General features: G+C 34.1%; 1 protein-coding gene across 1 annotated transcript in view; it reads left to right on the top strand.

Moving 5' to 3' along the window:
- LOC140151060 (pre-mRNA-processing factor 40 homolog B-like) overlaps nucleotides 1-4,658 on the top strand; it is a 44,525-nt gene extending 39,867 nt beyond the window's left edge. The window contains 2 exon segments of the mRNA XM_072173258.1: nucleotides 505-612; nucleotides 2,597-4,658. Coding sequence (XP_072029359.1) covers nucleotides 505-612; nucleotides 2,597-2,689 — 201 coding nt within the window. The 3' untranslated portion in view covers nucleotides 2,690-4,658.
- Nucleotides 4,659-20,925: the final 16,267 nt, after the last annotated feature.

The following is a 20,925-nucleotide window of genomic DNA, read 5'->3' as shown; positions in this document are numbered from 1 at the left end:
GGGCATGGGCCAATCTTTACATTGTCATGTTTTCTATCTTATATTGAGATCTACCATTAAAACAATATGTTCCCAAATTTTGGTTGCATATTGCTCCAGCAATTTTGATATGGAAGCAAAACTGTGTCCATATAGGATATTGCGTATACTTCTGGTGTGGTTATCAAATTTCAACATTTGTTCACACATCTTAACAAAACCTATATCAGGCATGAAATTTTACTGGAGTAATGTAAAAAGTATGAGCTTCCTTTTGATACTAAAATTTGTTTTTAAAAAAAAAAATGCTTTTGATCGGGTCACAAAGATAGCGTTGAGAGATTTTTAAAACTGATTCAGAATCCTTATTTGCTAAAGCTTTTTTTAGGAATTTTTAAACTCTAGATATGTTTATGTCTTTTGCTGCCTTTTTGAAAGAACAAAAACAAAGCAATTTATAAAAACCACTTGGTATGGTTATTATACTATTAAAAGTCATGATGATGTGTGCATTGCCTTGTTCAGGGATCGGGAAGTGATTCAGAATCAGACCGTGGAGGTAAAGAGAAAACGACATCAGAATCCAAGAAACGTTCAACACCATCACGCTCAGGGACTCCAAGGAAGGAGAAGGTATACATCTACATGTATAATAATGATCCCACTTGGTTTTTATAACTTACTTGTAATGCAGACATTACAATTGACCACAGTCTTACCATTTGTAGTGCAGAGTATATCCAGAATCAATACCCTTGCACAGAATGTTGATTCTTGTCTAATGCACTCGCCACTTCGGGGCTCATGCATTAGATGCATCAATATCCCAGCTCATGTCCATTATTTTGTCCCAATGGCTCTCTCAATAAGTAATAGGCTGTTTTTAACCTATAAATGTTTCATTTAACTAAATCAGAAATCCTCAACTGGAGGCTCATTTCTGCATTCCAAACGGTGCACGGCGGCGGGGAGTAAGGAAAAAAAAAGAAGGTTTTGTACCTTTTGTTTAGGTTTATACCTACATTAATTGAGATATCATATCTAGGGAGAGTAATTCCAAGCCATATTAAAAAGGGTTCAAATCCAGGAGTTTATAGGGGCAATGCTCTCTGGACCACCACCAAGGAGTTGGCTTGCCTTGGACACCACCTCCACCCGGGGCCCTGAAGGTCCATTCATACTATGCCGCAATTGCTTTGCGGTGCAGTGCTGATATATACCGATTACTTTTTACCACAACTCGTTGTATTTCCAAGTTAAAATATATTTAACTTTATTGCGATACCGCAATGCAGTATTTTGCAGTACAGTGCGGCGCGTTGCCGCACAGCACCGCAAAGCAATTCCAGCGTAGTATGATCGGACCTTTAGTCAGACCCATGGACCCCACCCCAGTAGTCAATCTACTCCACTATGTGGAGCTTTGCTCTCATGGATAGTGGCACTTTAGGATTCTCTACATTAGAAAGTAGCACTATAAGGAATTAAGTTGAGAACCCCTGAACTAAATATTATTTATAGGTAAATTTATATAGAACATGAAATCTCATCAAATACATGTGTTTATCTTCTGGCTAACATTTACATTTGAAATCAGTTTGGAAAGAATCAAAGTCTCAAATGTCATTATAAATTCATGGGAAAATGGAATTGTAATGAATAAAATGAATAAATGTAATCTTAATCTTGTTTTGACCATCCATCCATTTATCCATCCATTTAAATTGACATATATTTCTAGCATTTTTATTCTATTATATAACCAATGGGCTATTCCAGTTGAAATCCCCCCCCCCCCCCCTGGAAGACATGACATTAATCTTCCACACAGGGAGTGTGAATTTCAAATGGGTATACCTGAATATGTGACTCCATTTAAAATCTACACCCCCTGTGTGGGAGATTAAGATCATGTGTTCCATAGGGGTTATGGATTTCAACTGGAATAGCCCATTTCAGATATCTAGTACTGTCAATATGGTACTTTGTGCATGACAGAAAGTTTTGTTTTCTTATAAGCTTATGCAAATTAAAAATGTGTTTATTTATTAAAGAAACCTATGTAGTAAACATGAAATTTACAAACTACAAAAAAGCTAAAATGTTTGAAATTGTTGAAGTGCAAAAAATTAATCATGACAATTAGCACTTACAGGGAAATACAATCACTGTGCCAGCAATATAAGATTTTAATTTGACATCTTTAAGGTATCGGATAGCAATGTTTGCACAGCATTTTTTGTGGGATATGAGAGCACATCAGACACACTGAATTGCATTCAAAATATGAGGAATGTCCAAACAATTTTGATTTTTGAAATTTGTGATATAATACAAATTTTATGGCAAATTATTTAAAAATGATGTTTGACATTATTTTTATTAAAATCATGGGGAATCCTTTCAGGTGCGGTTCATCACACGCATCGTCAATGGAGGAGATTGGGTTGTATATCTCTCAAACAGATCCGGATGTTGATGCACAACAGTCCGAGATGTTTTCAAAATTGCGATAAGGCTTATTGACTGTATATAAGAGTACACCATTAATTATTCTCATGTAAAATTGAATCCAAGATGTAATCATGTTTCATACTTTGTTTGTTCTTTTGTACAGACTGGTTGGGATACATCAGAGAGTGATTTGAGTGAGGGAGAACTGGAGAAGAAAAGACGAGCTCTCTTAGAGCAACTCGCTGAAAACCACTAGCTGCCACAGGAGGCTAGGGTTTTTTTATTTAAGAAACTTACAGGATTTTGTTAATTGGACGGAAGATAATAAGCAAAAAACCTTGGGACGTAGGCAGGAGTGAAATTAACATATAGGTCTGATTTCTCGAAGCTTGGCTAGTGGTCAGGCTTCCCAAGCCGGCAGGCTAGCCCTACCAATGTGGATCCATTTTATTGATTTATCTTTCTTGATGATGTGCGATGTGAAATTGTAAGCACTGGTATATAGGACTAATTGCGCTTAGGCCTGATGGCATAGGAAGCCTGGCCACTAGCCATGTTTCTAGAAACCAGCCCCTAGAGGCATGCTTGGTAGCTATTAGGGAAAATCAATGTAACCCTTCAGTATTTGACCCTAGACCCTTCAATACTCTATAGTCTGATATATTTTTGTATATAGTTTGAAGAATTGGAAAGAACCCTCATTTTGGCATCATGAAATGTGCACCAAAATTTGCAAATTTTCTAAAAGGCCTGTAGGAAAATGAAATATTAAATGAAATCCAATACTTTGTCAATTTGTTACTCTACGCTGTTGGCAAAAGTTGAACAACCTTTGTGTTATGCTGAAAAATCGAAGTGTGATATGTTAAATAATTGATTCAAATCAATATTTTAAGATTTCTGGCAGATTTACATTTTTGTTCACAAATGATAAAATTGTGTAAATTTTCAATGTCAGATATGTTCCTTTTTCATTTTGAGTCAAACTTTTGAAAGAAAATAAGCTATTTTATCACAGAGCCTAGATCGCACATGTGTGTGTAAAGCAAATCTGATTTAGTGATTACAAATCTTGGGATCCACAAATGTTAGATTTTGTCATGCATACAGCACTCAAGACTTTGTTTTTACAAGGTATTCTACTTGCATATAACTTATTCATTTCAATACCATTGGCAGTGTCCAGATTTTGATAACCCAATTTCAAATGGCCAGTTGAGGGCATGAAATATCAATTCCATGCTGTGAAAATGCCTGTTGGCAATCTGCAAAATTTATGTGGCTGTCAACTGTTCTAGATTCATTACTCCTACCAAGGCCACTTTGGAATCTTGCTCCCACCAGACTTGCAGCAAGTTTATCCATATGGCGGAAAGTAGTATGCTAAAGACTAATTCAAATTTTGAAATTCTGAGAAAGAACATTATTTTTATAACCCACAGTTTGATCCAAGTGTACTAGAATTGGGTTATTCAGTTGAAATTCATACACCCCTATGGAAGGCAAAACCTTAATCTTCCACACAAGGAGTGAGAATTTCATATGGGGTCACTTGAATGGGTGATTCCATTTGAAATCTACACCCTCTGGGTGGGAGATTAAGGTCATGCCTTCCATAGGGGGCGTATGGATTTCAACTGGCATATGCCATTGTGACCTACGGCGGTCAAGTCAAGCCCCAAATGGAAAAAGGAATAGCAGTGAAAATGATGAGGATTTGGTTTACAAATCCCACTGTAACACTATACAAATCCCTGTTATCTTCATTTCCTTGATCAGGTTTGGAGAGGTATAGCTAGGTTATATTGCTCTACACTAGAAAATAAAACATGCATTGGGCTATTCCATTTAAAATCCACACATATTTTGGAAATATGTTTCACAGGGGGAGTATGAATTTCAAATTGAATGAACACATTAGGCATCTCCATTTGATTTTCATACACCCTCTGTAAAAGATTCAACCTGAATCTTCCACTGAGGGAGGGTGTGTTTCAAATGGAGCTGCTAATGTGTTCATTCCATTTGAAATTCATACTCCCCTGTGGAAGATATTCCCAAAATCTTCCACAGGGGGACTGTGGATTTTAAATGGAATAGCCCCTTATTGTAGCGTGCATAATGTAATTCACAAATAATTCATTGGGTTGATAGCTTTTAGTAAGTGTGAAAAATGTACAATGTATGGCGAACAGTTTTTATAAATAAAGTAGAGCTGGAAACAATGTTGAACTACTTAGTACTTTGTTTTAATGAGTGTATTTGAGAGCTTAATCAATGTATTGTCGGCATGCTTATCAAACTGTGTCATGGTACCACGCTGTGCTACTTGGAATCACTTCAAAATTGATTTCCCATTTAAATTCCATTTTACATGCAAAGTCTGTTGACAAATTCATGAGAGTATAATAGTATGAAATCAGGAATAAATTGTGTGTGTTGCTACATTACAACCAACCTTTGATGTTTATAAGTATTTGAAAAGTTTTCAAAAGGGTAGTCAAATTCCTGCAGGCAATGAACTACACAATCTTGAGCATTCATACAGGGTGTTTATTTTTCATATAGGGTGTATCAAAATGACTGGTAGCCATTATTGGTAAAGCTGTTTCTTCCAAAATACAACTATTCGCTATTCCAGTTGAAATCCATACATCACCTTTGAAGGACATGACCTTAATCTCCCACACACAGCAAGTGTAGATTTCAAATAAAGCCAGCTATTGGGTAACCCCATTGAAAATTAGCACTCCCTGTTTGAATGGTTAAGATTGTGTTTTCCATAGAGGGTGTATGGATAGTAAATAGAATAGCCTATTGGATCTTCTTGAATTAGTCAGAATGTATGGTTTAAAATAATTATGCGAAGGATACAAATCGATCATTAATATTATAATCTTATGAAGAATATCAGGAAAGTTGAAAAAGTCAATCATTATTATAATCTTTTGAAGGATACAAATCGATCATTATTATAATCTTGCAAAGGATACAATCGATCATTATTATAATCTTGCAAAGGATACAATCGATCATTATTATAATCTTTTGAAAATATACAAATCAATCATTATTGTAATCTTGAGAAGGATATAAATCGATCATTTCTAATCTTGCAAAGGATACAAATCATTCATTATTCATTAGTTCATGAAGTGCTGTAGCACTGAGTTTCCCTCTCAAGACAATACATTATTACAAGGCAAAATGGTTGCATTTCCAGTGACAGTTCACAAAGCTCTATTCTGTCGGTCCGTGCCACGTCACTTCTGGTTGATGATGCAACTCAAATTTGAGTGAAAACAAGTCCTTGGTTCGATTTTTTGTTGATGATTTCTGTCATTGGTGTTTTGTATATTTCGATCGCAAATAGTCAGTGGAATCAAACAAGTAAGTTTCAGAGTGGAAGTTACTTACTTGATTTATCGTTTTATATAATGACAAACCGACAATTAAAGTCCATTGTCAAGTGTTGGTTTTTCAGAAATTGATGTTGTCACTCCAGTCTCCTTCACAGCCGGTTTCTGTCGTTGATTACAAACCGTGAGCCACGTGAAGCTTGGGCCCAAGACTAGAAGCTGGACCGATAGAATAGCCTAAAAGTACTGAAATTGTGGAGTATAACTTTTGTACCCAATATACAGTGCGCAAAAGAATTAAGGTACCATCTGCATCTACAATTCTACATCTACATAAATACTCAACAAAGTTGCATGAAAGCAATATCTAGTTGAGGTGATCAAAGACCAGTTATGTTAACCCCTGTTTATTCCTGAGACAAAAATAGGTATTTTCATCTCGGGTTTATTCTAAACAAAGACATTGGAACCAGCAGTCAATCTTTAAGCTCGGATTTAAGACCTCATTCATTGAAATCAATCAAGAAATAAAGATGCAATTGTCCAAAAACCTAAGTAAGATGCAAATTCAAAAGTTGCAGTTTGCTCCATTGCATACCCTATTGATTTGAACAAGAGAGCTGGCGACATACTTTCCATTGATTAGCACATTAAAACAAGCGTTGTTCTTTCATTGATTAGAACACGGAGAACATCAAAGTGCAACTTTTGATTCCGTTCCTTCCTTAGGTTTTAAATCACTGTTTGTTTTAATTCGCAACCAATTTCAACAAGTGAGGTCTTTCATCAGAGCTATTAAGGTACAGGTACTGACTGCTTGTTTTAATTTTGACATTTTGTTTAGGATATACAGGGGTGAACATAACTGGTACCTTAATTCTTTTGCGCACTGTGCTTTCAAATGCCATTCAATATTCAATAGGGGTTAAATAAAAACCCACCCCCCCAAAAAAAACCCCACCAAAAACAACCATAATTTACAAGGGGGTATAACCTTAAATAACTGTGTCATTAGTGATGTATTGCAAGTCGCCCACAAAGTGGCCATAAAAGAACAAAAATCCGGAAATGTAAAACAAATTGATTCTTTCCAAATAAACTTTGGAGAACAAGTATGACAGATATTCCCATTTTTTTTATTTTAAACCTTGTGTGTGTGTGCGGAATGAGGATTATCAAAATTATCAACCGGAGATAAAGGTGTTTGTCACAATTTTATCATAAAAAATTTGACTCTCACTGACATATTTATGATCCCTTCCAAAGAAAATGACAGTCCCATAATCTAATTACGGTTTTGATGACCCTGCAGGCCGACAGCCAATGACAGCTACAGAACTTGTTTTCGTATAGAAATCTTTGGCTTCGCCCCCTTGACCTGTCTTTTAAAATTCCCCGAGAAGGTTGTGTGAAACAAGTATGAAATAATTGAGAGTATTTTATTCTGTAAAATATTGAAGATTATACAAGGTGTGATCATGATGGATATTGTAAGGTTTGGTCATTAATTAATTAATTAATTAATTAATTTATTTATTTATTTATTTATTTATTTATTTATTTATTTATTTATTTATTTATTTATTTATTTATTTATTTATTTATTTATTTATTTATTTATTTATTTATTTATTTATTTATTTATTTATTTATTTATTTATTTATTTATTTATTTTTATTTATTTATTTTTATTTATTTATTTATTTTGCTGTCTCCTTGCATATTTATTTGTTTATTTATTTATTTATTTATTTATTTATTTATTTATTTATTTATTTATTTATTTATTTATTTATTTATTTATTTATTTATTCATAATTATAGTGTGAAGTGTTTTTGTTTTGTTTGTTTTTTAATATTTTTTTGTAAAATTTATTTTTACCTTTTGTCAGATGCACAATACCACTTTCTCAAGGACAAGCCTCGCTTCACAGGCATGTATAAGTACCGGGTGTCCCAAAAAAGGTCACTAGATTTTTGAAAATAATTAAGTTAATGTTAACAAATGTGATGCGATCAAGCCAAATCAGTCGGAACTCGGAAATATTGATTTTGAGATATGGCCAAAGAAAGAAAGTTTTTCCTTTTGTTTCCTGTTGTTTTGGAAACTCTTTAAATTGCTCATATCTTTGGAACTGGTTGTTCAATTTCAATGGGGTTTTCTGCAAAATCCAGCTTTGTAAATGCTTTTTACTATCCTATAGGAAGCTGAAAATTTATTATGGCCGAGTTCCGATTTTGCTTGATCGCATCACAAATATGAATGTCCTTTTCATGACATAATCTATGTACCCTTTTCTAGTATCCAAGTTCACAACTTGCGTAATTAGCCCGCATTCCTGAGCAAGCTGTGTACATGACATGATGGAACACGAGGTACATCACCACCGTCCATTTGGCGGGGCACTTGAGTAAGCCCAGCCACAGCACGACAGATGCAGTATTTTATTCTCATGAACAGAATAAAACTTTGGATGATTTCAACAAATCATCCAAACAAAGCCTAACTGCAAAAGACGGTGTTGATGACAGCTTGCAGAAACACCATCACCAAAAACGTGTTCTTCTCTAATTACCATCTTCCTTTATTTGTTACCACCAAGAGTCAAGAAGCTTTAAAACTGATATATTTTCAGTGTACAATATTTAATTGTTCAATATTGTTGCGAGTCGTAATGACTCGAGGCCAAAATCACCTTTTATCCAAATTCACACGAATGTACAACAATACACTGTTTGATTAAGTTAACAATATCTGGTCTTTAATTAAAAATAAAATATGATACATGAACAACAAATGCACATACAATATAATCACACTTTTAAATTATCACTACTTAACCGGCAGTCTTCTTCTTGATGATTATATAGAGTTCTGTTGTAATGCTCTGGATGCTCTGGACAGCTGATGTATATCCTTGTTCACTTGTCCTGCGAAAAATCACTGATCAGCGAAGTCCACTGTACACATGCATTTATATATCCTTTGCGTATAAAATCCTTGCACAGAAATGGTGCTGCTTTTTTCCAAATACTTAACTCCTGGCGCAGATGACGATCTCAAAAAAATTATGCTTCTTTCACCAATCATTCTCTTTATCCAGGAAACGGGCTTCTTTCTCAGTACTGCTCCACTTTATTGACAGATGTGTTGTTTTATAAACCAGACTCCAGCAAGTCTCAAAATAGCACATTATTGGCTATACAAACTGGTTCAAATGTACCTCTTTTGAAGCACGACGACCAACACATAGAGAGCCTACAAACTCTCTTCATATTCTGCAAAGAGCAAACGCCAATGCTTTCACCTTTTTATACTCCAAAACCCCACAATCTATTAATAGACCATTCTGTCACATTCAGCTCATTTAAACAAATGGGGTTTTCCCAGTTAACTTTAGGCAACTTGAACACGGGTATAGTGGTGATTTTCCAAGATTATTAATAACTCTGATTGAGTTTGTTTACTGTAACCAAAGGGGTTTCCCATCAAACATGTCATAACACACAAACTCTTGGTTTTCCACTTTCTCTTGTTTCTCATGACATAGCTTTAATTTGTAAACACATATAAATAATCAAATTGAATTGCTATGTTCAATTTCAATGGGGTTTTCTGCAAAATTGCACATCACAATATGTTTCTTTTGGGCAATAAGTTCAACCATGAAATAAATAAGAGAAAAATAAAAAGTAATAAATTAAAAAAAATGCAAACAAAGGTGTGCTTGCTTTCAGCTTTCGTTGTGTGATATTTTGATGATTAGCCACTCTTGACACATGTCATCTTGTGTTACAAGAAGGATAAGTAAATAAAGTCTGAAAAAATGAAATTGTTTTGTTGTACCATCACAAAATGCGGGTCATTTCCTACATGTAACCTTTTTATGAGACACATTGTAGCCTATCATACATAAGTTTTAAGTCCTAGGACACTGTGATTAATATACCAGACAGTGAAAACAATTATTATTTCACTTGCAAATTTTCTTCCCCCGATTTGGGTCATGCTCATCGACTTTTTTCTTTATCTTTAAGGTAGCTGCCTCGGATACAACACCCTTGCAGAAAAATAGCTCATGTGTCTGATCAATCAGGTCTATTCATTTAAATCTTTAACATAACAAAGAAAAGTATTTTCCCCACCTATTTTAAGAGTCTTATAAGAATTGTAACAATTCTTATGTTTTTCTTTATTTTTTAAAAATTTCCTTAATTTTGACAGTTTTTGATTTTTTTTTGCCCACTTAGGAAGGAGCTATGGTTACCAAACTTTCAGGGATGGTAAATTTAATATCTAAATTCTCTCGTCAGTTTTTTTGGATAAAGTGTTTACTATATAAAAAAAAATATTTTTTCCATCTTTAATTTTAGGGAATGTTAGAAACACTGTAGCTTAAAATAGAAACACTTAATTGGAAAAAACTGACGAGAGAATTTAGATATTAATCTTATTTACCATCCCTGAAAGTTTGGTAACCATAGCACCCTTCCCTGTTGGCTAAAAAAATCCTAGAATTTAGGTAATTTATTTAGGTATTTAGGTAAAATCATAAAAAAGTACCAACATTCCTGTTAAAAATATACTTATGTAACACTAAGTTAGAAAATAAACTTGGTTTGTATTATTCTGTGATATATTGGCAGCAAAATGAAACTTAAAACTTTTATATACAACTGCTATAAAGGAGAGAAAATCAGTTTTAATAAAATCTTTGTTTTCAAAAATGTTGCTATTTTGAGAAATTGGCAAAGTGCCAAAAGCCCTTCCCTGTAGTAATTCAATGGGATTTTGAGATGACAAAAAATGGCTTTGTTGGAATTTTTTTTTAGCAAATTAAGACATGCAATAAACATGCCCGTGAAGTCTATGCCTTAGTTGAGAGACCTTTTATAAATGGGCACTTGTCTGTAATTTTTTTCAGTTATTATATACCGTTTGATTTATGGCAGACATTAAATGGCATATACTAATCTTACCTTCGTGTCATTAAGTTACATAAGTTAAAGCAACGTGTACCTCATTCTTGGATTTTTATGGTTATCCGCGTTACGTACATGGTATAAGTAAAAGGGTATGTTCAATTAGTGGTGGGTTAACCCCTTATTTTTCTTAATTTGACTAATCTATTTATGGATTGTCAAAAAACGAGCTTGCAGTACTCATGGTAGCGTAGTTGGTTTCATGACTTATTTCATTTGAAGTTTATTTGAATTTTGCACACGAAATGAAGTGACAAAATGTCGATTTTGAAAATGTGACATTACAATATGGCAGCAAGAATTATCTTACATTCAATTATTTCGCTGTTTAACATGTTTAAACCATTAGTAACGTAAGTTACCCTAAGGGCATTAATTGAATGGATTTAAGAAGGACTACGTTTGATTTATGAATAATAAGAATACTTTGGGGAAAGTATTTTTCAATTCCAAGTACAGCCGATTTATCGGTTTTGACCCTGCACTTGACAAATCGCGATCTCTCACGTGAATGACTGTAACGTCCATGCAAAGGTTTAACTTTATGAATACGATATGAGCTTTATTTATGGCTAGATATTCAATACATTTTCATCATTACTAAAGAGTGATCACCTTATTTGTTTTTATCCTACGATATCCTACGAAAGGCAGGAAAATCTTAATAGACTAGTCAAATTAAAAAATCACCCATCACTAATGGTAGCAGAATCCATATTGCATGCGACCATCTCCCAAAAGCTAACACAAAAATGTGGTCAAAACTCGTTAAAAACCATACCAATGTATTCCTCTCATAAGGATTCAGAAAAAGTATAGTTTGACATATCTCCGATGTACATTTCTTAAGTTATAGGAGAAAGGGTCAAACGTCAACATTTGGACTCTACAGGGGTCAAAAAATGAAAAATTCTCCGATTTTGATAAAAAAAAAGTCTCTTATTGTTCCGCTTGCAAAAACATTTAATAAAAAGAATAGTTTGCCATATCTCAGGTGGTTTGTTACCTTAGTAACATGGCACTAAATTCCATTTAGTTGTGTTGACCTTGACCTATTTTGTGATGTTACCTATGTAACAAAATATCCAAAACAATGAAATTTTATCACTGTGATTTATATCTGCCAAATGAACAATTTGAGACCAGTTTGGTTAATATTGTAGCATATTTCAATTATGAACGTCCGTGGCCCCAAAATTTGACATTTGACCTTTTTGCCTATAACTCAAGAACTATATGTCGGAGACTGGTCAAACTATAATTTTTTTTTTGAATCCTTATGATGAGATCAATACATTGGTATGGTAGTTAACAAAATTTGACCATAGACTTTGAAATTTAACCCCTGCATAAGCGGCTATTTTGGATTTATGCAAATTAGGCACTATTCTACTACTTGGATTTCTGTGTTATTTAATATGCTTTTCTGAAATGAATGGTGATTAAATGGATTCTGTTGCAATTAGAGGTGGGTTAGCCCCTTATTTTTCTTAATTTGATTGGCCTATAATGATGAATATCGGTTTAAAAAAGATGATGAATGATTGAAGCTCCTTCAAGAATCGTATAATCTTCTCAGGCATTGTCAGGATAACTGTCATAAATGTCATTGAATACTCCATTTAAAATCAATTTGTGTACTTAAACAAATATATATTAAAGGTATTAACACTAATGCGCTGGTTTTCTTCCAGTAGAAAGCAGAAATATCCAAATACATATGACATTCATTATTGTTTTACAAGTGCGCAGACATCTATTGGATATCCATTGGGCTATTCCAGTTAAATCCATACACCCCCTATGGAAGACATGACTTTAATCTCCCACACAGGCGGTGTGAATTTCAAATGGAGTTAAGGGCGTACTACACCCATGTATTGGTTTGATTGGTCTAAAAAAATATTTTTTCATTTATAGCTAGGCGATATATGCACGGATCATGTGAAATAAAGAAAAAAATAAAATAATAATAAAGAAGGTGCTTTTAAACCATTGTATAGTAAGTCATTTTAGCCCTATATATTTTTTGTTTACTGTATCCTGGTAACTCAGATGCGTGTTTCATAACAATCCATAATTTATTCTTTTCAACATGTTCAAGTAGGGGGCATGAATAGAATACATACATTAAATCCTTTGTTATACCATCTATAGAAATGTACTCACTGATTATAACACTGAATAAATTAAATAGGCCTAATCTCTTCCACATAGACAATTTAATATTACACCATGTATTTATCTTCTATAATGTGGTGTTAGGAAAAGAGATTAAAAAAGGCTATAAGGTCATCAAAGGTCAGGTTATAGGTCAATTGGTTCAGGTCAAATTCAGGCATCAACATGTGGTAGTCTGTGATATCATACATGTCATAATGAGACATCAATTTTGATATTTTGTCTGTTACTGGATATATAATGGAAATATGTGAGGTGGATATACTAAAATACCTTGGGATGTAAATGGTGAGTACAATTTAGATTGCCTAGTTGAGATAAATTGGACAAATAAATATAAAATAGTTACCAAAATCACAAAAATGAAGCTTACGGCAAACTACCTAATATGGTGGTATGGGTGACAAAAAATACAATCTTTTTCAACATTGCTGTAGTGTGGTTGTGGTAACCTGTTACCTATGGCTTAATTAAGTTTCAGTGAAATAGTGTCGCAAGTTCAAAATACAAAATATAGCTCAACATTGAAAATAGAAGCATTTTAACCGGTTCGTTTTTTGATAGTTGTGGAGCACCAAGTTCATGAAGTCATAAAAGAAATCAGGGACCGCTTATTCCCATTTTACATATCAACATTATTTCCCTAATATGTTAGCAACACATATCCAAAATTTTAACGAAATCCGTTGATAGTAAGCTTCCAAAATGAAGTGAATTTAAAACATCAGTGATGTACCACCTTTTGACTTATATCATTAGAAGCATGTACGCTTCATTGATACTGATGCCACCAATTGAACGAGAAGATTTGCCCCTTCATTTTGCATACCACTTTGTCCAATTTCTTTTCTCATTACTTCACAAAATGCAAAAAAATGAAAAAAAAATGCAATGGGTGTAGTACCCCCTTAACCCACTCAGGTAATTTGAAATTCACACTCCCTGTGTGGAAGATTAAGTCAGTGTCTTCCATAGTAGGTGCATGAATTTCAACTGTAATAGCCCATTGTGGACATGCTGATTAGATTTGTGTAAAATTGTGGTTGTAAAACGCTCAATCAAAATGGAAGAAGCTTAAGTTATTTGCCATACAATCCCTAGTTTCAAGTTATAAGTTTTTGTTTCTCTTTTGTTCAGAAATCAAAAATCAGGTGATTAAAAAGAGGAGCAGAACATGTCTGCAATCATAACATATAAAGCTGAATTCATACTACATCGCTGAGCGACAGCGATTGGTTTGTATCCAATGAAGCAGGCGCTTTTTTGTGTTGGGAAAAAGTGCAGCTCCCTCATTGGTCAAATATCTACCGCTTTTCGCTCAGTGATAGCGTAATAAATTCAACTTTAGTGTAGAAAGGACACACACTCGTGCATAGTACCATTAATATATAATAGCCTATTGTCATTATTATGCTAAGCATATTATCGGATATTATATCCACCTTTGTGTTCATATTGAATGTAGAAAATTATATGGATAGGATATCAATCATTTGTGGACGGTACATGGGTGAAATTATAAGTGTCATAAAATTTTTGTTTTGTTGTCACTATGAGACATGAGCGATAATGATGGAGATTATTTGATTATGAATAACTGTCTTGTTCCTCTCCCCTCACTTCAAACTAAAAGATTCTGCAGTCACACGATTATGTAACAAACTGAAATAAAAACCGAAACTGTTTTCTACAAGTTTTAAGTTTCTAACAAAGGATACAGACAAATGTATCGGTAATATTCCGTCAGTCAAGAGCTTAGGCAGGATAATAGGAAACCATGTGACCAAAGCCAAGCCAACCCTAAAACTCATAACTTGAAACGACCGAATGGCTATTGGGATTGACTTGTGCGAGAAACCTCAATCTCAAGGCCAATCTAGCTCGCTATTAAATTACATCAAATAAATTACTAGTCGACCAATGGCATATTTTTTAAAGGCCCAATTTGTAAAATTCGTTTCCCAGAAAAAGATCAGACCAGACGGTAACATGAGTAGTTTTATTTCTGAAGGCATGGATAATTTTCCAAACTTTTCCAGAGACCATCCAATGTGCCATGAATTGGTAGGACTACAACTTGTATCTACTGGTCAGTTTATACTCTCATTTCCACATCTATTGTTTCTAGCTGCAACTTCAAGTCTATAGTATGGAGAGAGTGTTACATTACAATACATCTCTTTTATACGAAGACAACAAACAAATATCCAAATACTATATCGAATGTAGCTGGGCAGATGTCTTCTACTGACTCTATGACGGGCCAGCTGTCTTTACATCATCACACACCGACGAATTATGGTCAGACCGGAGGCAGGAAGGTGTTGGACTTCTGATGTCAAAGCACATCCTATAGGTGTCTTCTGAGTGTGCAGTCCATCAATCAGAGAATACTATTAAACAGCTTCATTTAACGGAACCCCCAGCTTACCGTTACAATTATTTATCCCCCCAAGGGCGGGTTCTATAATCCACTACCTATCTTAAAAATGTAAAGAGACACAACATCCACCTCGTCATTGGTGACTTCAATGCAAGAATTGGCAAAGATAGCTATATATCTCATCCAGCTGTGATTGGTCCTCATTGTTTTTATGACAGGAATTCAAGCTCTTCTTCACAATCAAAGTTTCCCCAATCCAAAACTCGTCTTTGGACATGGATGCATTTAACAACAACATTTATTTTCATTAAAGACTTTTTTATAGTCTATATTTTTTTCATTTCAGCTTAATTTAGCAGTTGTCATGGTTGTGTGTAAATTACTATTACTATTAGATACGTTGTAATAAAACATGATTTTAAATATTTGTATATTAATTTTCTCTGAGGGCTTGCAGCAAAATTGATATTTTATTTTCCTTGGTATGGGTTTGTGGCGAGTAGTAGTAGTCAGGTAATGATGAAGGCGATGATGATGATGATGATATGATGATGATGATGACGACGACGACGACGACGACGACGACGACGACGACGATGATAATGATGACGATGATGATGATGATGATGATGATGATGATGATGATGATGATGATGATGATGATGATGATGATGATGATGATGATGTTAATTAATACACAAACGACAAAGAGGAACAAACATGCCTAGCATGTAATTCTATTTTAACTTGGAAAAATTTGACCTCTTATCTTCTCGCAAACTAAGATTATGCATATTTTATCTCTTCAATAAACATTGTAAAAGTCGATTTGGCCTTGGCACGTGGGCCTCATCCTCTATAACAGCAGGTTTAATTTCTTGTTGAATGGAGGCCTCGAGGTCACTGAACTGTGTATATGGAGATGATGGCTCATAGCACACGTGTTAAGCAAAAACATACATGAGAAGTAAGCAGGTTACTGTGAGTGATACCATAGAAACGTTCTCTTTGTTTAAACATTACAAGTAACATGAGTGGCAAACATTAATGTTTCATATTGCTTGCAATCCCCTTCCCCCCCTCCCCCAAAGCAATGTTGGAGCCAATACTAGACCAATTGTCCGTTCCTGTCTCAGTATCAAAACAACATTGACTGGGTGGGTGCGGGAGGGGGGTTGAAAATTTATTACTAAATTAAATCCTTCATCACTGCCATCATCGTCACCATCACGACTCATCATCATCATCATCATCATCATCATCATCATCATCATCATCATCATCATCATCATCAACAACAACAACAACAACAACATCACCATCACCATCATCATCATCATCAACATCAACAACAACAACAACATCACCACCATCATCATCATCAACAACAACAACAACAACAACAACACCATCATCATAATCATCATCATCATCTACACCATCATCATCATCACCATCATCATCATCATCATCATCATCATCATCATCGTCGTCGTCATCATCATCATTTACACTATAGCCACACAAATAGAAATCTTACATTAACTGCAAGTCATCAGAAAAACCAAATATTTAAAACAAATTATTGTTTTATTACTGCGCGCACAGTTTGCAACAACAACATCAACTGCCAGATTGTGCTCAATTGAAAAAAAATAGATGTTTAAAGTCTAATATGAAAAAAATTTTTGTTTTAAAATAAGTATGATTTAATATAGGCATGCGCCAAGTAGGTTTTCTGCTATAAATATGAAAACATACTTGTTAGGGAAATGGTGTGTATCGTCCTTTCGATAAGTATGATATCATACTTAGTGCTTGGGGCAGGTTAGGGCACTTAACTCTATATGAAAGCTCACATACGCGTACATCCCCTACAGATATATGCACACTGAACGAATCCCTCCCTGCTTAGTATGATGATGATGATGATGATGATCATCATCATCATCATCAGCTTCAGCATCATCAAGACCTAATAATTATATTTATTTCCTTATTAAACATATTTATAACTCGCGTATACCATTAGCCTTTTATATAAGGTCAGATCACCTACAAAAACATTTTAAAACTAATTAATAACATAAAACAATAAAATAAATTAAATTTATTGCTAATCTGAAATAATAATAAAAGTTTATTTTCATTATAAAAAATCTTACCCTAGACCTATCGAAGAAAAAAATAAAAAATAAATAAATGCTGCTATCAGGAATTGAACCCGCGATCTCGTATTGACAGCGTCTGATGCTAACCACTAAGCTACCGAGGAAGACATGTAATTCAATTGAAACAATACACACGATAACAGTTATTGTTTATCGATCTTCCACGATTCACCACAGCCCCTATTGAGTGTGACGATCTGCCATGAAAACTGTATAAAGTCTTGATTGGTATACTCTTTATTCATACCCCGTGGATGACCGTGGAAGACCGCTTCAAATGGTTCAATATATACATTTAGCTCAATATAATAATAGGAGACCGTGGTAAATTACAGTATTTATCATAAGGGCTATCTCAAATCTTTGTTTTAATTTCTTATTATGATAGAAGCCGAGTTTCATACGTATGTATACGTATTTTGTAATCGTTTTCGTAACGTGTGTTGTGGTCTTGTGGTTTAGAACAGGTCTTTATATCGGTAGGGCCGTAGTTCGAATCTCGAAGAGAGTTTTGTGCATTTTTTTTGTGTGTGGGTTTCCTGGTTTCTTACCCTGAACAATTTATTCCAGGCAAAAGTAAAAATTACAGCAAGTTTTTCATTTTTTTTTCAAACCAGTAATTAGTATGAACTTTCGTCTACTGAAGATAGCAATATTAATGTGTTTAGTCAATGATGTCTTCTGCTATAAGTATGAACTTATACTTACTCGGGCATGGTGATAAATATGAAACCATACTTAATATTAAGCTAGCTTAGTATGTGCAATCATCTGACTTCAGATATGCAAACTGTAAATAAAATAAGTATGATTTAATATAGGCATGCGCCAAGTAGGTTTTCTGCTATAAATATGAAAACATACTTGTTAGGGAAATGGTGTGTGTATCGTCCTTTCGATAAGTATGATATCATACTTAGTGCTTGGGGCAGGTTAGGGCACTTAACTCTATATGAAAGCTCACATACGCGTACATCCCCTACAGATATATGCACACTGAACGAATCCTCCTGCTTAGTATGATGATGATGATGATGATGATCATCATCATCATCATCAGCTTCAGCATCATCAAGACCTAATAATTATATTTATTTCCTTATTAAACATATTTATAACTCGCGTATACCATTAGCCTTTTATATAAGGTCAGATCACCTACAAAAACATTTTAAAACTAATTAATAACATAAAACAATAAAATAAATTATCCTTTTTGCTCATCTGAAATAATAATAAAAGTTTATTTTCATTATAAAAAAATCTTACCCTAGACCTATCGAAGAAAAAAATAAAAATAAATAAATGCTGCTATCAGGAATTGAACCCGCGATCTCGTATTGACAGCGTCTGATGCTAACCACTAAGCTACCGAGGAAGACATGTAATTCAATTGAAACAATACACACGATAACAGTTATTGTTTATCGATCTTCCACGATTCACCACAGCCCTATTGAGTGTGACGATCTGCCATGAAAACTGTATAAAGTCTTGATTGGTATACTCTTTATTCATACCCCGTGGATGACCGTGGAAGACCGCTTCAAATGGTTCAATATATACATTTAGCTCAATATAATAATAGGAGACCGTGGTAAATTACAGTATTTATCATAAGGGCTATCTCAAATCTTTGTTTTAATTTCTTATTATGATAGAAGCCCGAGTTTCATACGTATGTATACGTATTTTGTAATCGTTTTCGTAACGTGTGTTGTGGTCTTGTGGTTTAGAACAGGTCTTTATATCGGTAGGGCCGTAGTTCGAATCTCGAAGAGAGTTTTGTGCATTTTTTTTTTTTGTGTGTGGGTTTCCTGGTTTCTTACCCCTGAACAATTTATTCCAGGCAAAAGTAAAAAATTACAGCAAGTTTTTCATTTTTTTTCAAACCAGTAATTAGTATGAACTTTCGTCTACTGAAGATAGCAATATTAATGTGTTTAGTCAATGATGTCTTCTGCTATAAGTATGAACTTATACTTACTCGGGCATGGTGATAAATATGAAACCATACTTAATATTAAGCTAGCTTAGTATGTGCAATCATCTGACTTCAGATATGCAAACTGTAAAATAAAAAAAGTATGATTTAATATAGGCATGCGCCAAGTAGGTTTTCTGCTATAAATATGAAAACATACTTGTTAGGGAAATGGTGTGTGTATCGTCCTTTCGATAAGTATGATATCATACTTAGTGCTTGGGGCAGGTTAGGGCACTTAACTCTATATGAAAGCTCACATACGCGTACATCCCCTACAGATATATGCACACTGAACGAATCCCTCCCTGCTTAGTATGATGATGATGATGATGATGATGATCATCATCATCATCAGCTTCAACATCATCAAGACCTAATAATTATATTTATTTCCTTATTAAACATATTTATAACTCGCGTATACCATTAGCCTTTTATATAAGGTCAGATCACCTACAAAAACATTTTAAAACTAATTAATAACATAAAACAATAAAATAAATTATCCTTTTTGCTCATCTGAAATAATAATAAAAGTTTATTTTCATTATAAAAAAATCTTACCCTAGACCTATCGAAGAAAAAAATAAAAAATAAATAAATGCTGCTATCAGGAATTGAACCCGCGATCTCGTATTGACAGCGTCTGATGCTAACCACTAAGCTACCGAGGAAGACATGTAATTCAATTGAAACAATACACACGATAACAGTTATTGTTTATCGATCTTCCACGATTCACCACAGCCCCTATTGAGTGTGACGATCTGCCATGAAAACTGTATAAAGTCTTGATTGGTATACTCTTTATTCATACCCCGTGGATGACCGTGGAAGACCGCTTCAAATGGTTCAATATATACATTTAGCTCAATATAATAATAGGAGACCGTGGTAAATTACAGTATTTATCATAAGGGCTATCTCAAATCTTTGTTTTAATTTCTTATTATGATAGAAGCCCGAGTTTCATACGTATGTATACGTATTTTGTAATCGTTTTCGTAACGTGTGTTGTGGTCTTGTGGTTTAGAACAGGTCTTTATATCGGTAGGGCCGTAGTTCGAATCTCGAAGAGAGTTTTGTGCATTTTTTTTTGTGTGTGGGTTTCCTGGTTTCTTACCCTGAACAATTTATTCCAGGCAAAAGTAAAAAATTACAGCAAGTTTTTCATTTTTTTTTCAAACCAGTAATTAGTATGAACTTTCGTCTACTGAAGATAGCAATATTAATGTGTTTAGTCAATGATGTCTTCTGCCATAAGTATGAACTTATACTTACTCGGGCATGGTGATAAATATGAAACCATACTTAATATTAAGCTAGCTTAGTATGTGCAATCATCTGACTTCAGATATGCAAACTGTAAATAACAACATTTATTTTCATTATAGACTTTTTTATAGTCTATATTTTTTTTTTTTTTT

This window comes from Amphiura filiformis, chromosome 4 (genome assembly GCF_039555335.1).
Source record: "Amphiura filiformis chromosome 4, Afil_fr2py, whole genome shotgun sequence".
NCBI lineage: Eukaryota > Metazoa > Echinodermata > Ophiuroidea > Amphilepidida > Amphiuridae > Amphiura > Amphiura filiformis.
The sequence above is the reverse complement of the archived record's forward strand: the minus strand, read 5'-3'. Positions and strand labels throughout refer to the sequence as shown.